The sequence below is a fragment of the Sparus aurata genome, chromosome 4 (assembly GCF_900880675.1).
Source record: "Sparus aurata chromosome 4, fSpaAur1.1, whole genome shotgun sequence".
Classification (NCBI taxonomy): Eukaryota; Metazoa; Chordata; class Actinopteri; order Spariformes; family Sparidae; genus Sparus; species Sparus aurata.
Window position 1 is genome coordinate 32,372,907 of NC_044190.1, and position 14,486 is coordinate 32,387,392.

Here is a 14,486-nt window from a genome sequence, read left to right on the forward strand (position 1 = left end):
AAACCAGCAGCATCTCAAGAAATGTTACAATAGAGACCACACACTATTCTTTTACATCACAATGCTGCCATCTCATGGTGAAAATAATACTGCAACGCTAGAAAATAACATTTAAAACAACATTTCTGATATAAAAATGGTTCTGTTTATTTTGTATGCTTCAGGTACCAAAAATAAAAAAAACATTAAATGAACACTTTACATTTTATAACAGGCACGTCTTATAACTCAAATGCTTTTGCCGTTCAAATTCAATGTGCCACAAACAAACAGTACAAAAGGGAGAAGACTAGTAATTGCTTAACTACTGTAAACATTTTTAGAACAGCAAATTAGAAATGGAAGAACAAAGAAGCAAACGGCAGAGACAACAACACAAATGTATCAACACCCACATTCAATTATTTGCTCCGTACAGCGCCTGTATAACGTCTTCAAACTCTTTGTGGGCTGCATTCAGGACATTGACAGAAAAAAAAATGACTTTCTTACACATCTATATGAAAATGTTTGAAACTTAACTTAGGTCAAAGTGTGTGATCCATTCCTTTTTAAAAAGATCACAAAGGGTAGCATATGTACAAGTGGAGACAAGGTTATTGAAAAGTTTGAAATTAGGGGAAGTTATTCTGCAAGTTCAGTAAGGTCACTCAGTATTGAGAGGAAAAAAAAGGTTTGTAATGCTGTGCAAGGTGAATGTCAAGCACTGCAGATGAGGAAACACGCCATCTCTACCATGAAGACTAGAAGTGGCAGCATCGCACTGAAGGGATGCAACCCCCTCCGCTCAGAGAGGGAGATGGGAAAAACAAAAATCAATGCAGCAGAACGCAGATAACTCCCTGAATGAGACCCACTGCCAATCTCAGGAGATCTCAGCAAGACAACAAAACAAAACAAAACATGAAGCCAAATCTACACAGAAGTGGTTCCAAAACAACACAGTCTGTTCCTGGAGTCCAGAACTTGTGTCCGGACGCTGCTGCTCACTCCATCCTCATGCGACCTGACAGAGTTTGAGCAGTTTTGCAAAATGTGGAGAAGAGTGCAGTGTCATCATGTCTTTATCCTCCTTATTTTTTTTTTTTTATAGACACTGCATTACATTCTGGGATGCATTTCACTGCATCTCTGCAGCAAGCGCAGGATGCAACACAGCTGATTGGTCTTTGTTTTGGCACTGCCTGGCTAATGTATCATTAAATATCTATTTGGATGTAAATATATCGAAGAAAATGACTATTTAGTTGATGATACTGTGTTACTTCATACTGTATCAATGATCAGGCTGTATATATTACATTTCTATGAACATAGTGACCAAATGAATGTAAAGTTGATTGTTTCATTACAGGTATGTTTCTTAGCTACAGTGTGACAATTATGACAAAATTGTATTAAAGGTTAGAGAATCCAGAAGGTACAACAAGAAAGCAGGGAGATATCCATCTTGTAGGGATGCACCAGTTCTGATCAGATTGAAATACCTGATTTAGATAACGGCTGACTCAGAGTACTGATCTAATACTGGTGTTTGCCTCACTGTGTGGAAGAAATGTGCGTAAGAAAACGTTAGGCTCGACTTAAACATTGCTCAAACACATACATAGATATAAATGTATTAATTATTTTATATTAACATAATAACAAATCACAATGAAGTCAGACAAGCCTGAGTGTCTTTTTAAAAACAAAACTATTTGTGACCGCACAGATGTCAACATTTTATTATAACTGAACGTCTGTATCAGATCGGTGCGTCCCTACCTCGACTATGATAAACCTGTTTCCTTACGTGTTCCTTCTATCTTACTTTAAGCCATCAGGAGGTTCATGTTCTTCATCTCAGTCGGAGAAGACATGCAAGCGCCCTGATGCATTGCCGCCCAGTAGGGCGTTCCTTGTAGGATGGAAGGCTGTGACTGACAGCACTGTGGTAAGGTTCTCAGCATCCATGAAGGAGTGCTGCAACTGGCCGTTTTCATTGAAAACCTGCATCCTCCGGGGCCTCCCCATGCTCCCCACCACAAAACAGTCTTCCCGTTTGGGGTCCCATACTGCTGATAGTTTACTCAGCCAGCGGCCGGTTTGCATGTCATGTCTGAAAATTAAGATTGATAAGACAGTCTGTCAGTAAATTCAGGTTACTCAAGTCCCAGAGCACAGGGAAGAGAAGTTGGTGAGACGAGTGGATGTACCTGATTGATTTCATCAAGGGACATTTTGAGGTCACTTCAGATGTGTCATATATCCTGTCAAAAGAGTTGAGAATAGACATTGAGCTAAGATTGATCAAATGAAAGCAAGCTTAACAATCACTGAAAGTGCTGGGTCAGCTTCACCTTATGTGGTCATCCAAACAGGTGGTGAGGACTCTGTTCCCCGTATGAGGGGAGAAATAAGCACTGGATATGCTTTTAGAGTGGCCGTACAGCTGTGAGACTGCCTGGCTTTTGGTCTTCTTCAGACATCTGCTGTCATAAATACTGACCACACTGCAGAAAAGATCAACAGTCTTTTTAGTGCAATAAACAGACAACTGACACAGGATGGAGAAATATGGCTCAAAAATGGTAGTGAAAAGTTAAATTTTATCCATAATCATACATACTGGCTTTCTGCCACAGCAAAGTACTGCTTCTGTAAAGGGTGGACGTTAACACAACGCACAATCTTAGGGTCCAGTGAGTGGAGAGACTCATGAGAGTTCCTGAAGACAAATTAAACATCAGTTTAACATGTTAATAAAATGGTAATCATTCATTGACAGGTCACCCATACTGTTATTCTTCAACACCATGAACAGACTAAAATGAACTACTCATCAACAGTAATACATTACCCTGGAGTGCGCCTATCCACGATGGCAACTTCTCCATACCAGTTCCCGACCACAAGAGTTGAACAGTCATGTGACAAGAAGTCAAATGTTTTGAGGCCATCATCAATGTCATACACCTACAACAGTGAACAAACAAACTGATGTCAACAAGTGAAAACAGGAAGCTACTTTAAAACCTAATTTAAAACTCTGCATTCAGGCGACTTAACTCACAACCTTTATATTATTCATTTTGTAAAGTACATTGAATGGAGCAAAAGTTATCTCACGTCATCAAAGACAGCCTTCTCCACATCCATGCAGCGCAGAGATCCGTCATAGCTGAGGCTCAGCAGGTGGGTGGGATGAGCCCTGGAGAACGCCATGCAGCCCACCGGACGAGTGTGAGGCTCAAACAGCAGCACGCCATCATCGTCCCAACCACCACCCTGAGGGAATATACACAAAAATAACTGAGTGTGTTTTCTTACTGTAGAGTAATGTAAGTAATAGTTAGAGCTCTGAATTTAATTTGTAGCTTTTTTTCTGTTGCTCTGTCATTTCTTAACAGTGGAGTCATATCACCAGTTGTTACACAGTGCTGCCACAAGACATGTTGCTATAAGCTTGTTTTGTAGCACACATCCTGCTCTCAATTAGTCACATCGAAATTAACATCATCATCATCATCATCAGAACAGTAAGTAAACAAGTAAAGAACACAAACCATCTTCCAGAGTCCAACTTTCCCCCACTTGTCTCCTGCGGCCATCAGCAGGCTGCTGGTGCAGGGGTGGAAGGCAGCAGAGAAGATGCGATCCTTTACCACTTTGGCCACTTGGTCCTCAGTTATCCTCATTTTCTTAAGGGCTGATTGGTACCTGAGTAGAAACATCAGTGTAGATTTGTTTTATCAATCTCTTTCACACTTAAAAAGTGACTGAATGTCATTTTCATATAAGCTGAACAATATAACTTAAAAACTTACCCTTTCAAACTAGGGTCCATCTTTTCTTCTTTTAAATCCTATTAAAACACATTTGAAGATTTTCAGAAACAAAAATGATCAACCAGTCTACATGTCTCAAGGTTAATCCTCTCCAAATTATCTTTGGCTTTAAATGTATTATGGCACCACAGCCGCACAGTTTTGAGGGAAAATCATTTTAAGTAAAACAGAAAAAGTAACTGACTACGAAGTAATGAGGAGATTAAACATGGAAGGCGAGTCCTACCTCGGAGCAGAGCTCAAGAAGTTGCGAAGGCAGCTTGCTTCCCTCTTCTGTGTTGAGTGGATCCATGGGTAGAGAGCCAGGAGGCTTCTTCAGCCGCGTAAACTTTAAAATAATTAGATAACTACAGTGAGTAAAAGCCAGAAATAATGAAAAAACAGCAGCAAGAAAGATTAAATACTAAAGAGACAGACAGCAGTGGACTGGCAAGACATTTGTATGATTGGGTTATTGAAATATATTTACCTGATCATAGACCAGATTCGCTCTTGGTTCAGGGGGAAGTGTCAAATCCTCTGCCTCTTTATTTTGAAGACGAAGGGATTTGCGAGCTGGCAGCACTTCTTTTACAGCTGCCTGTGACCTGCCACCATAGAAACGGATTATTAGAGCGGCACCAAGAACTCACTGGTCTGTCAAACCTTTGAAATCTTATTCTTAGAACTCAATATAAAAAAAATTAACAAGTGCTCTCATGTGGAGTCTACTGACATCTTTTTTCTGTGGTTTGACATTGGATTCAATATTTTAACACAAAGACATCTGCCAAACAAACAAAATGTAAAGAAATAAAAAGCAGCATAATATACATGCAATGTACTCCAGTTTTACAGTTCACAAGTCCCCAATCATTCTACTAAAACATTAAGAATACGCATAATTGAGGGCTTATTTGTAACAGTCGGTGGCTGACTGTACCTCATGAGGCCCCTCTGTGATGGTTTCGGACGGGTCAGCTGCTTCAGCTCCTCGGTCGCCTTTTGACAAGGAAACAACAATGAATCACACAATGGCCAAGTTCATCTACATTTGTGCCTCATACACACCAACAATTAAGACTTTTATTTTCATTTCATACATGCATGAGCCTGACTGCATCAAAAAAACCATATAGGTCAAAAATTAAAACAGGTTATTACAACCCACTGACTCCACTCTGATGAGTAATTAAAAGCATTCATTATTTAGAGGATTGATATTAGAGGCTGAACAAGCCAACAGCAACATGACCTTAAATATATATTGACACAAAGTCTCCCATTTATCTAGATATGATGGATCCAATGATTTCTTGTTGTTTAGATTAATCAGTACATGACATTTCCCTCCCTCTGCTGTGTGTATCTGGAGAAGGTTGGATGTTTTGTAAGATGTCAGATGTTACCTGGCTCTGAAACAAAGTGTTCCTGAGAAAGGTGCATGAGACTACCACACCCTTCTACCCACCTGGAGTAAGTTGATAGATGTCAGGAACTCTTGGTTCTTTCTGATGTTCTCCAGTCGCTCCAGTTCATACTGAGAGAGCCCTCCATATCCACCCTGAAGAAACATTCAATAACGTGTAGTTTAAATTACGTGACACTATTGAGCAAAAGAACATTGTCCATGAATCCAAAGTCAGTCGGGGTTTATAAACACTTACAGATGTTTGTTCCACATCACTGCTGTCATCCTCATCCTCCTCTTCCTTCTTGACGTTATTCTGGCCATTTTTGTCCTCTACCGTATTAGTTTTCTAACAACAAAAATGGTCGTATTAACAAACAAATAACACATGTGATGAACCACTGTTGTTTCTACGTGTTTCTGAAGTGTCTCTCACCTTTTTCTTCTGGGGTGTGGGGTTTCCAGGGGAATAGCTGAGGCGTTTAGGTGCCAGGGCGCTTCGTGAGGATCGTCGGACTGCTGCCTCGAGGTCCACAGGGGTCATTTCCTAGGTGTACAAGGTGTGCATTATTAACACAATGAGCAGAAACATGGCTTCTTTCAACTTTGTCTACAGAAGCACAAGTTGTTGCGTAACTCTTAAAAACACTCTCCTTCCGCCTGAAATAATGCCTGCGTTACCCTGGTAACTACAAACCCTTACTTTAGCTCCCAAATCAAGCTAATGTTGACGTTATTCAACAGCTAGCTAGCTTAAATAACAAAACTTCAACAACTCACCAGCTTCTCGACCTCCACAACAGCATTGCGTTTTGACCGTCTCGTCGCCATTTTAATACACTTACAACAATACGTGCGAATTATTCCTTCGACAGAGTTGTCAGAAAGTAATAAACTTTCTCTTCTCTCTCACTCCGCTCTCTATGGTAACACTTGAATAACTACAAGGAGTTGGATAATTCGCGCCACACGCTGGAAATGTTTTGTAACAAGCCCCGCCTCCTCCGTGTTGTGAAACAGAATCCCGGCCGCTCATTGGTTTGTCTTTTTACGTCATCAGAATACAGGGCTGTTCCCTGTCGTTGACAGCCAATGACCGCATTACAATTTGATTGACGTCTCGTCTTTCTCCCGCTTTAACCTCCAGAGAGGCGGTGATAATGTCGCCACCTTCTGGTTGATATGAGCAACAGCAGTGATAGGAAGCTGAAACATTTTGATTTTGTTGTAGATTTTTGGTTATTTACACACAAAAATCAATCCAATTAAGACAATAACAAATTCAAAAGCCCAAAAGTGTAGTGATAAAATTGTTTATTTTAAAAAAAAAACAATATTTATTCAAAAATGGAAAATGACTAGTTGACACCTGAGCTGACTCCTGAGTGGACCTTTTGTGCATGGCTCCAAAGTTTTGTTAAATCAGAGGATAACTGTGCAGGTCAGAAAAACAGCCTGTCCTTGTCTTTGCAGACATCAAGAATATTTTCCACACTTGATTTTGTCTTGAATGAAGCCACAAAGAGGCCACTCAGTGAAAGATGAAGTCGATGACCCACTGATGATCTGCTAAAACTCGATCTCATCGGACTAATGCTCAGCGCAACACTTAACATATCAGATGATTTAAATAACAATGTCCGTTTCCAGATACTGGTTCACAGTTTTTACATAAAAGAAAAACAGGCCTGCATTTTACTTATGTAACCATTAATAACAGTAATTGTATTGAAGAGCTCCAAAACACCCATGTTTTAAATCAGAAACTCAAATGATAAATGAAAACTACGTAAAATGGGGAGAAAAAAAATGCATAAAACAGTTATATTACATGTTTTTTCCGAGTTTTAACCCACACTGTATACACAACAATAAACCCCAGTGATGACACTTGGATATGTGTTTCATCTATTTCCATTATTTATATTCCAGGTTTTAGTAAAAGCGGAAAGTCATCAAAAACGACTGAACGAGCGCCACACTTTCCGTTCTAAAATACCTCTCAGATGCAACCGATATGTCATCCGATGAGTCTGCTTTGCTTCAGTGAATCTGTTTACTGAACAACAAACACTTGTGGCTGCACTGGGGAGAGGTAATATATCATGATGAAACAGGACTGAATGGAAAAAGTGTATCCACACAACAAAAAGCTAAATCCTCAGGAAACACACACACAGTTAAATCATTCGTCATACTATAACAGCATGACTGTTTGGCCTCGCATTCTTTGGCACATGCACTGTAAAAAGTTGAATGGAGAAGTGATTAAAATCCAAGTAAAATGTGCTCTTCAGACATGTTTGTACATGCACATGATCACGTGGAGATGCACCAAAGCCAAATGGACAAGAATGTGGTTTCTGTGTAGCTCTGAGCTTGTAACGTTTTGATCATGTGGGGCAAACTTTCAGCTACATCGTCAAATGATATGTGATGATTGCTGTGAAATCAAACTTTAAGATAAAACACTTCGGGGAACATGAACACACAAACTTCCCATCCGAACTTCTCATGGATGACACTTTTCCTGAGTTTGATCAGTCTTCCACCTTGTCGCCATGTCCGCTCCTCAGACTAAAGGCAGAGGGTAGGAAGAGCACGCAGCCAGTCCGCACATGTTTTGTCCTCGCTCGATCAAAAAATAACTGATGGAACAAAGAGGAAAGGTGTCAATGATCCCTGAAAACTAGAACAAGTCATAACAGTAAAACACTCACACACAGAGAGACGGGCTATATTTACCCGTCAACGCCCCAGGCCGGGCCCCAAGAGTTCTTCACAATCCAATACGGCGTGCCGTTCTCTTCGGCGCCGTAACCCACAGCCAGGACTGCGTGATTCACCTTGTCTGCTGTGTTCTTACACTTGGTGCTAAACAGACAACAGTGATGCTTTTAGATCAATAGAGAACATGTCTCTTGTTGGGTGAGTGGGCTGCTATACTGCTTCCGTATCACGCTACATCCTGTCTATGCAAAGATGTGTAGGTGCTTCTGTAGGTATTTTTATGACAGTTCCAGACAGACGGAAGATGAACAAAATAATTACCATTGTTTTTATTGTAATAAAAACTATTAAATGTGGCTAAACTGTTGTAGTCTTCTCAGGTAATAAAAGGCACAGCTAACAATATATAACAAATGAGCCATACACATAAAGAGCTCCATATTTAGGATGGACATGTTGCAGGCCAGCAGGTCATATGCTGTGTGTCGAAAGACATGCTAGTGAGAGTACCAGAAGTGTAATCTTGTAAAAATCTTGTACTTCAGTAAAAGTAGCAGCACCGCAGTGTAGAAATACTCTTACGAGTGAAAGTCATGTGTTTAATCTTGAATTAAATCAGAGTAAAAACACATTAGCATCAAAAAATATCTTCAGTAAAGTTCTGAAAAAACTATGTATTACTGTGTTTACTGATTATATTTTGTATTATTAAACTAAATTGGCAAAGTAACCAGTACTGTTACTGTACACTTCCACTCCACTGAATGTTGGAGGCAAATATTGGGACTTTTTATTCCATTACCTTTTTTAGTTACCAAGTACTTTGCAGACTGCAGACTGCAGGCTGCGTTTATGTGCATTTTTGAATTCATTTGTTTTATCAGCAATCTGATAAAAATAAAACAACAGAATCCAATGATCACAAATGTGCTGTGACCTCGAGTTTACAGCGCATGTAAACATCTGTATAATTTACTTTCACTTGTACTTTTGAGGTGAAAGTGTAGCTGCATCTTTTTAAAATTATATATCAAGTACAGAACTTTAGTCACTTCTTACTTTACACCACTGAGAATACTTTAACTCTGTTTACCACACTGGTCTGACAGCAATGTTGAAGCAAACACTTAAGCAAGGCGGTGACACAGCACTAAATCCAACAGACTTTTGCAATTTTACTTTGTACTTTGTGCAATCAAGTCTCCAACACCGCATTTCTCCTCTAATGCAAGCATATTTCTGTCACAACCCACCAACAGCCATCAGCTCAGATCTAGGTCACTGCGGATGTCACGGAGTAGCCCCGTTATGCTCATAATCCTCTTCCAAGACTGAATAACCTCTGCGCCAGTGGATTACTACGCAAGAAAATCCCATTATTGTAGTACAAATGTTTCTGGAGTGTGACAGAAACAGGGTGGTCGGTCAGCTCTGAACTCTGAACAGTTCTAACCTCGTGTTATTTGTGGACAACAGTAAATACGTCAATGTTTGTTGCGTTTTAGAGGTCCGCAGCTCACCTGGTGTAAACTCCCTCCTTGTAGTGCATGAAGTCAGACACGACCTCGAAGGCGAAGGACACTGGGTTGAGCCTGGCCACAGCATCAACCATGGCTTTTTCATCATACTGCGGACAGACCAACGGACAGGAATTAAACAGTCAAATGTAAATTTTGCCAAAAAGCTGCCACTCGGCTCTTCCTCTTTGGAGTTTACCCTAAAAGAGACGGTTTACTGACTTTTTTCGTGACCTTTTAAACGATTACTTGCATGACTTAACTTCACAGCAACTCGTTCACTCACGCTTGATATGTTGACGACATCGCGGACAAACGCAGCCGCGAGCGCAGGTTCAAACTGGCAAGAGTCGTCCTAAAACAATAAAGACGAAGGTTCATCCACTGACAATTTATTTCACATCAGGAATAATCACACTGAGACATTATCTGAGAAATGTCATACAATGCCTTTGTAGGGATAGTCCTCCTCTGTCATCAGACCGTTGTTGTACTTGATGTACTCGAACGCCTGACTGGGGAGCCCGCTGAAACAAACCAAGCAATCTTAAGCTGGTTGAAGCCTTAAACACGAGTATTCTTGTTATTACAATAACACATCCATGCTACTTACCCAAAGCATCCGTGATTGTTGAAGTCTTTGGCGCAGTCTATCAGCTGCTGCTCAGACTGATACAGAGAACAAACTGCATCATGCATTTTCACCGGCAATCAGACTGTAGTACATTTTGTACTGGTTACAATCATGCAAAGAACCTGTGAGTCAAACAGAGATTTGTTCTGCAGTAACGTCTTCTAAATGATCCCTGCGATAAACTGGATCTCTACAAGTTTCTTAGCCCAGACGTAAAAATGTGCTTACGCGTGAGGTGTACAAGATGAATGTGTTGAGCAAATAATTACGGGACAGATCTCACCAGAGGTATCAGCTTCCCGGTGGCGATAGCAGTCACCGACTCCAAACAGCCGGTGGTGGAGAAAGTCCAGCAGCTGCCACAGTGACCCTGAAGACGCAAACACAACCAAATTCAAACGGCTGATAATTCACTTGTGTTTAAATTGACAAAGGGTGGCCTGTACAGGGTTCATACACATTTTTCAAGGTCAAATTCAAGCACTTTTCAAGCACTTTTAAGGGGTCATTTTAAAGATTTTCCAGCATCTTTTTGCTGGGGTAAAATACGTATCTACAGGAATATATATACTCATGATTTTTTCTTATCACAATTATGTACATTGTATTATGCTGTAAACATCTAAAATTCTGTTTCATAATAGCAAAAACTTCAGAAATTAATTATCCAGTCTGATCACAATTTTGTGGAAGACAGAGTTATAATGTCAAGCACTTTCAAGCACTTAAACTAAAATCCAAGTACTTTTCAGACCTTGAAAACACAACATTGAAATTCAAGCACTTTCAAGGATTTCAAGCACCCGTACGAACCCTGCCTGTATTACAAACTAGGTGTGTAAAGGTAAAAAAATGAATACTGTATTTCACATTGCTTTTTTTTGCATCATGGGAAATGTAGGATATTTCATTTGATCTACGTCACACACACACACTAGTACTTAATTGCTGAGCACTCCTTTAAATTAATAATCCAACTTCTATTACAGAATAAAACAAAGTCACAATAACAGCAATCACATTTAATTTTCGTACTTTGCTTAGTTTTGCGGCTCAGAGACTTTTTAATCCCCGGGGATTTGAATCACTTGTAGAAGCTTTTTCCAAGTGACGTGCCGTTATTGTGAGAATACCTTTATTTTGAAACTTAAGCGAGGACGAAATTAATTCTCTTTTTGTATTCCTTTATATCGTTAAAGTATCGTGTTCAAAGCCAGAAGAGGCTATTTCTGTTTTACTTGTATTTAGTAACTAAGGAAGTCTCGTCCGGCCGGCGTTATTTCTATGCAAGAAGTCCAATCGATATATATGTTCGGAGCTCCATAATCACCAGCTCCAAAGAGACTCTGATCAAAACTTTTAAACATTACAAAGTCGGTGCAGTTTAGCTGCTCAAGAGACCGCGAAGAAAACCACAGCGGAAAGAAGAAGTAGCATTCAACCATGCCCAGACCGCCGGCAGCACTCTCAAAAAAAAATTCCGCTGGGCTAGAAATTGTCCTCATTCGACCCGAGACGGCATCACTCTCCAGCTGTTCTGAAGCCGCCGCTGCCGTCCTGCAAAAAGATGAAGCTGATCCAGAGAGTCCGGATTCCAGGACCTCTCTTCTTCAACAAAGTAGGCTGAACTTCATACACAACAAGAGTCACACTTGACTGAAATCAGAGTTGGTGTTTGTGAAAGCTTCAAATAAATATATCATAAATTCAAAGACATTTCTTATATCATCTCGAAAGGATAGATGATAATCCCGTAGGGGTGAATTACTGGTCCGTTACACTAAAATGTGTATCATTAATCACCAGTGATTTATTACCATTATGATCAAAGTGGTGTCTCCTACACTCAGTTCCACATTAATTATCAGGGAGGTTCATTTGTATCCTGTCATTCATGTCTTTGTCCTACTTGTTGATGCTCCCGTCTACATTGCGGTGATACATTGTGGTCGTTCAGTAGCATTTGAGGATACCTGGCTCTTCACTGGAGTCACATAGTCGCCTTTCATCCTCCAGTCTATAAACTCGGGGTAAGGACCGGCGCTGCTGACGTGACCTCCTTCAGTGGCTGAGCAGTTCTACAAGAGACCAGAATCATAGCTTTGTAACAAAAAGTGGCACATTTACAAAAGCTCCAGCAGGAGTGAGTGTGTTGTATTATAAGCTGTATCATACCTGAGGCTCCGTCAGGAGAAATGATTTCCTGAATTCTTCAAACCTCATGTCTGAAAACTGATTCAGGCCCACTAGATTTGAAAACGAGAGACTCTGTGAGAACAATCGCCCTCCTGAGTATGAATCTAATTCAATACATATGATGAGAGAGGAGTTAGTGCGGAGCTCTACGGTACTGGTGAAGGAGTGATTCCCAGCATTATGATGATCGATTGTCCTCTTATTCTCCGCGAAGATGTGGAGCCGGTGGTAAAACTCCAGAGTGTCGTAAGCTCTGTCGTGCTGCAAGTTAAAAAAAAAGAAATATAACATCACACAGAAGAAATAGTTTAAAAATCTTGTTATGGAAACATTCACAATAAAACAACTCATATTACTGTGATAATGTGAACCTACCTGTGACATCCACTGTTTGAACTGATATTCCTCTGACAGGACACAGAATGAAGCAGTCAGTTATCAATAAAGAAGGCTGATAATCAATATTCTGGATGTACTCCTGGAGCCATTTATAATAGGGAAATGTGATGAAGTACTTTCAAGCGAGGACTATCACAAAAAGTACAAATTTAAAGCGCTATCGCCATTTAATGCTGCTTCTACTTCACAAGGGGACATTTGTGTATTCTGTTTCTACAGATTGAGCTTATAATAAAAAGGCAAGGCAGCACTCAAACCTTTTTTCCGTATCAATTCTTGGTGTAAAACTATGGAACAGGTTGAATGTGGAGTCGAAGCAAAGTCCAAACACCAGCCGGTTTTAAAATCCACAAGGTTATAATGATGGTTTTTGTATTTGATGTTCATTAATGTATTTAGTAGAAGCAGAAAGGATGGAACACACACACATATATATATATATATATATATATATATATATATATATATATATACATATATATATATATATTTGATGTTCATTAATTTATTTAGTAGAAGCAGAAAGGATGGAACACACACACATATATATATATATATATATATATACACACACATATATATACATATACACATATATATATATATATATATATATATACACACACACATATATATACATATACATATATATATATATATATATATATATATATATATATATATATATATATATATATATATATATATATATATATATATATATATATATATATATATATATACATACATACATACATACATATATATATATATATACATACATACATACATATAGAGAGAGAGAGAGAGAGAGAGAGAGAGAGAGAGAGAGAGAGAGAGATATGTAGATATGTATGATGAGTGAATTATAGGAAATAGTAGCCTACATGTTTATAGAAGACAAAAGAAATCAATATATAAGCTGTCATACATAAGATAATGGTTGATAAATTAAATCATATATTTGTGTGTTCATATATTTGTATATATGTGTTTGTATATATTTACTTATTTATTCATTCACAAATTCATAATTTATGGTATTTTATGGTAATTTAAGGATTTGATAAATACAATCAATTTTCATTTCCTTCTGCCCTCTCCTACAAGTAATTGGACTTGCCTGTTTTCATTTGCACTACTCTTTTGTTGGTTTGTTTGTTTAGGAATTAAAAATTTTTAAATGTGCACGTTCAAAATAAAGATTTCATTCATTCAATCCATCAATCACTTTCCTGTATTATAAGTACTATTGGCCTACTTTTAAATACTTGTGTATATTTTGCCAAATGTTTCCTTGTAATTGATTCTTACTTCTACCACTGTTTGTAATATTAAATACATATCTGACTGTGTCCGTTTCACCTGACTCCTGTCTGCACTTGAGCTGCAAACACGGTGCTAACACCTGTTGCTGCTGAACTGACATTTAACTCGCTGTAAGACGACAGCGACTCTACCGAACAGAAATGAACGCTTATAATAAAAGTGTTGAGCTGGGAGTGAACTTACCTTCGAGAGAAACTAGCGGTGTCAGATGAACAGAACTAAAAACGGTGGCGGTGATGAACCAGATGACTTGCAGCGCCATTCTGTCCTCCTGCAGACTGCAACGGGCTGTGAGTCACGTGACCCGGCGGCTCCCTTTCATAATAAAGCACCCGACACGCCCCCTTTTACTGCGTCACACCTCTCACCTTCCCCCAACACTTACACAAGTCATTAAAAAAACACACTTACACAAGTAAAAAAAAATAAATAAATAAAACACTTACACAAGTCATTAACAG

The 14,486-nt window shown here is 39.1% G+C and overlaps 2 protein-coding genes across 3 annotated transcripts; both read right to left on the reverse strand.

Moving 5' to 3' along the window:
- Window positions 1–122: 122 nt before the first annotated feature.
- wdr76 (WD repeat domain 76) lies at window positions 123–6,195 on the reverse strand. Of its 2 annotated transcripts, XM_030415310.1 has the most exons (16): window positions 6,001–6,195; window positions 5,657–5,767; window positions 5,477–5,569; window positions 5,281–5,373; window positions 4,753–4,811; window positions 4,300–4,417; window positions 4,057–4,158; window positions 3,810–3,847; window positions 3,549–3,702; window positions 3,112–3,270; window positions 2,843–2,958; window positions 2,612–2,710; window positions 2,343–2,495; window positions 2,199–2,252; window positions 1,814–2,101; window positions 123–1,006 (listed from the first exon to the last, which is right to left on the reverse strand). In XM_030415310.1, the coding sequence occupies exons 1-15, from the start codon at window positions 6,049–6,051 to the stop codon at window positions 1,846–1,848; spliced, it is 1,656 nt and encodes a 551-aa protein (XP_030271170.1). In that variant the 5' UTR covers window positions 6,052–6,195; the 3' UTR covers window positions 123–1,006; window positions 1,814–1,845. The 2 variants fall into 2 exon arrangements, with proteins under 2 accessions (XP_030271170.1, XP_030271169.1); XM_030415309.1 differs by having other exon boundaries at window positions 123–2,101.
- Window positions 6,196–6,512: 317 nt separating this feature from the next.
- On the reverse strand, window positions 6,513–14,414 carry LOC115580709 (pro-cathepsin H-like). The gene is made up of 12 exons (XM_030415311.1): window positions 14,209–14,414; window positions 12,673–12,704; window positions 12,453–12,558; window positions 12,277–12,347; window positions 12,075–12,179; window positions 10,385–10,471; window positions 10,081–10,136; window positions 9,913–9,994; window positions 9,754–9,822; window positions 9,471–9,577; window positions 7,966–8,094; window positions 6,513–7,868 (listed from the first exon to the last, which is right to left on the reverse strand). The coding sequence occupies exons 1-12, from the start codon at window positions 14,285–14,287 to the stop codon at window positions 7,793–7,795; spliced, it is 999 nt and encodes a 332-aa protein (XP_030271171.1). The 5' UTR covers window positions 14,288–14,414; the 3' UTR covers window positions 6,513–7,792.
- Window positions 14,415–14,486: the final 72 nt, after the last annotated feature.

What these genes read in the sequence shown, in the direction of transcription:
- wdr76 (XM_030415310.1), bottom strand. Translation starts at nt 6,051, where the DNA reads ATGGCGACGAGACGGTCAAAACGCAATGCTGTTGTGGAGGTCGAGAAG. An exon ending in CCACACCCCAGAAGAAAAAG is followed by an intron (nt 5,570 to 5,656) that starts GTGAGAGACACT and finishes TTTTGTTGTTAG; the next exon opens with AAAACTAATACGGTAGAGGA. An exon ending in CATCTATCAACTTACTCCAG is followed by an intron (nt 4,812 to 5,280) that starts GTGGGTAGAAGG and finishes CCTTGTCAAAAG; the next exon opens with GCGACCGAGGAGCTGAAGCA.
- LOC115580709 (XM_030415311.1), bottom strand. Translation starts at nt 14,287, where the DNA reads ATGGCGCTGCAAGTCATCTGGTTCATCACCGCCACCGTTTTTAGTTCT. An exon ending in TGGGAATCACTCCTTCACCA is followed by an intron (nt 12,348 to 12,452) that starts GTACCGTAGAGC and finishes TTTCAAATCTAG; the next exon opens with TGGGCCTGAATCAGTTTTCA. An exon ending in AAGGAGGGAGTTTACACCAG is followed by an intron (nt 8,095 to 9,470) that starts GTGAGCTGCGGA and finishes TTGTCTGTTTAG; the next exon opens with CACCAAGTGTAAGAACACAG.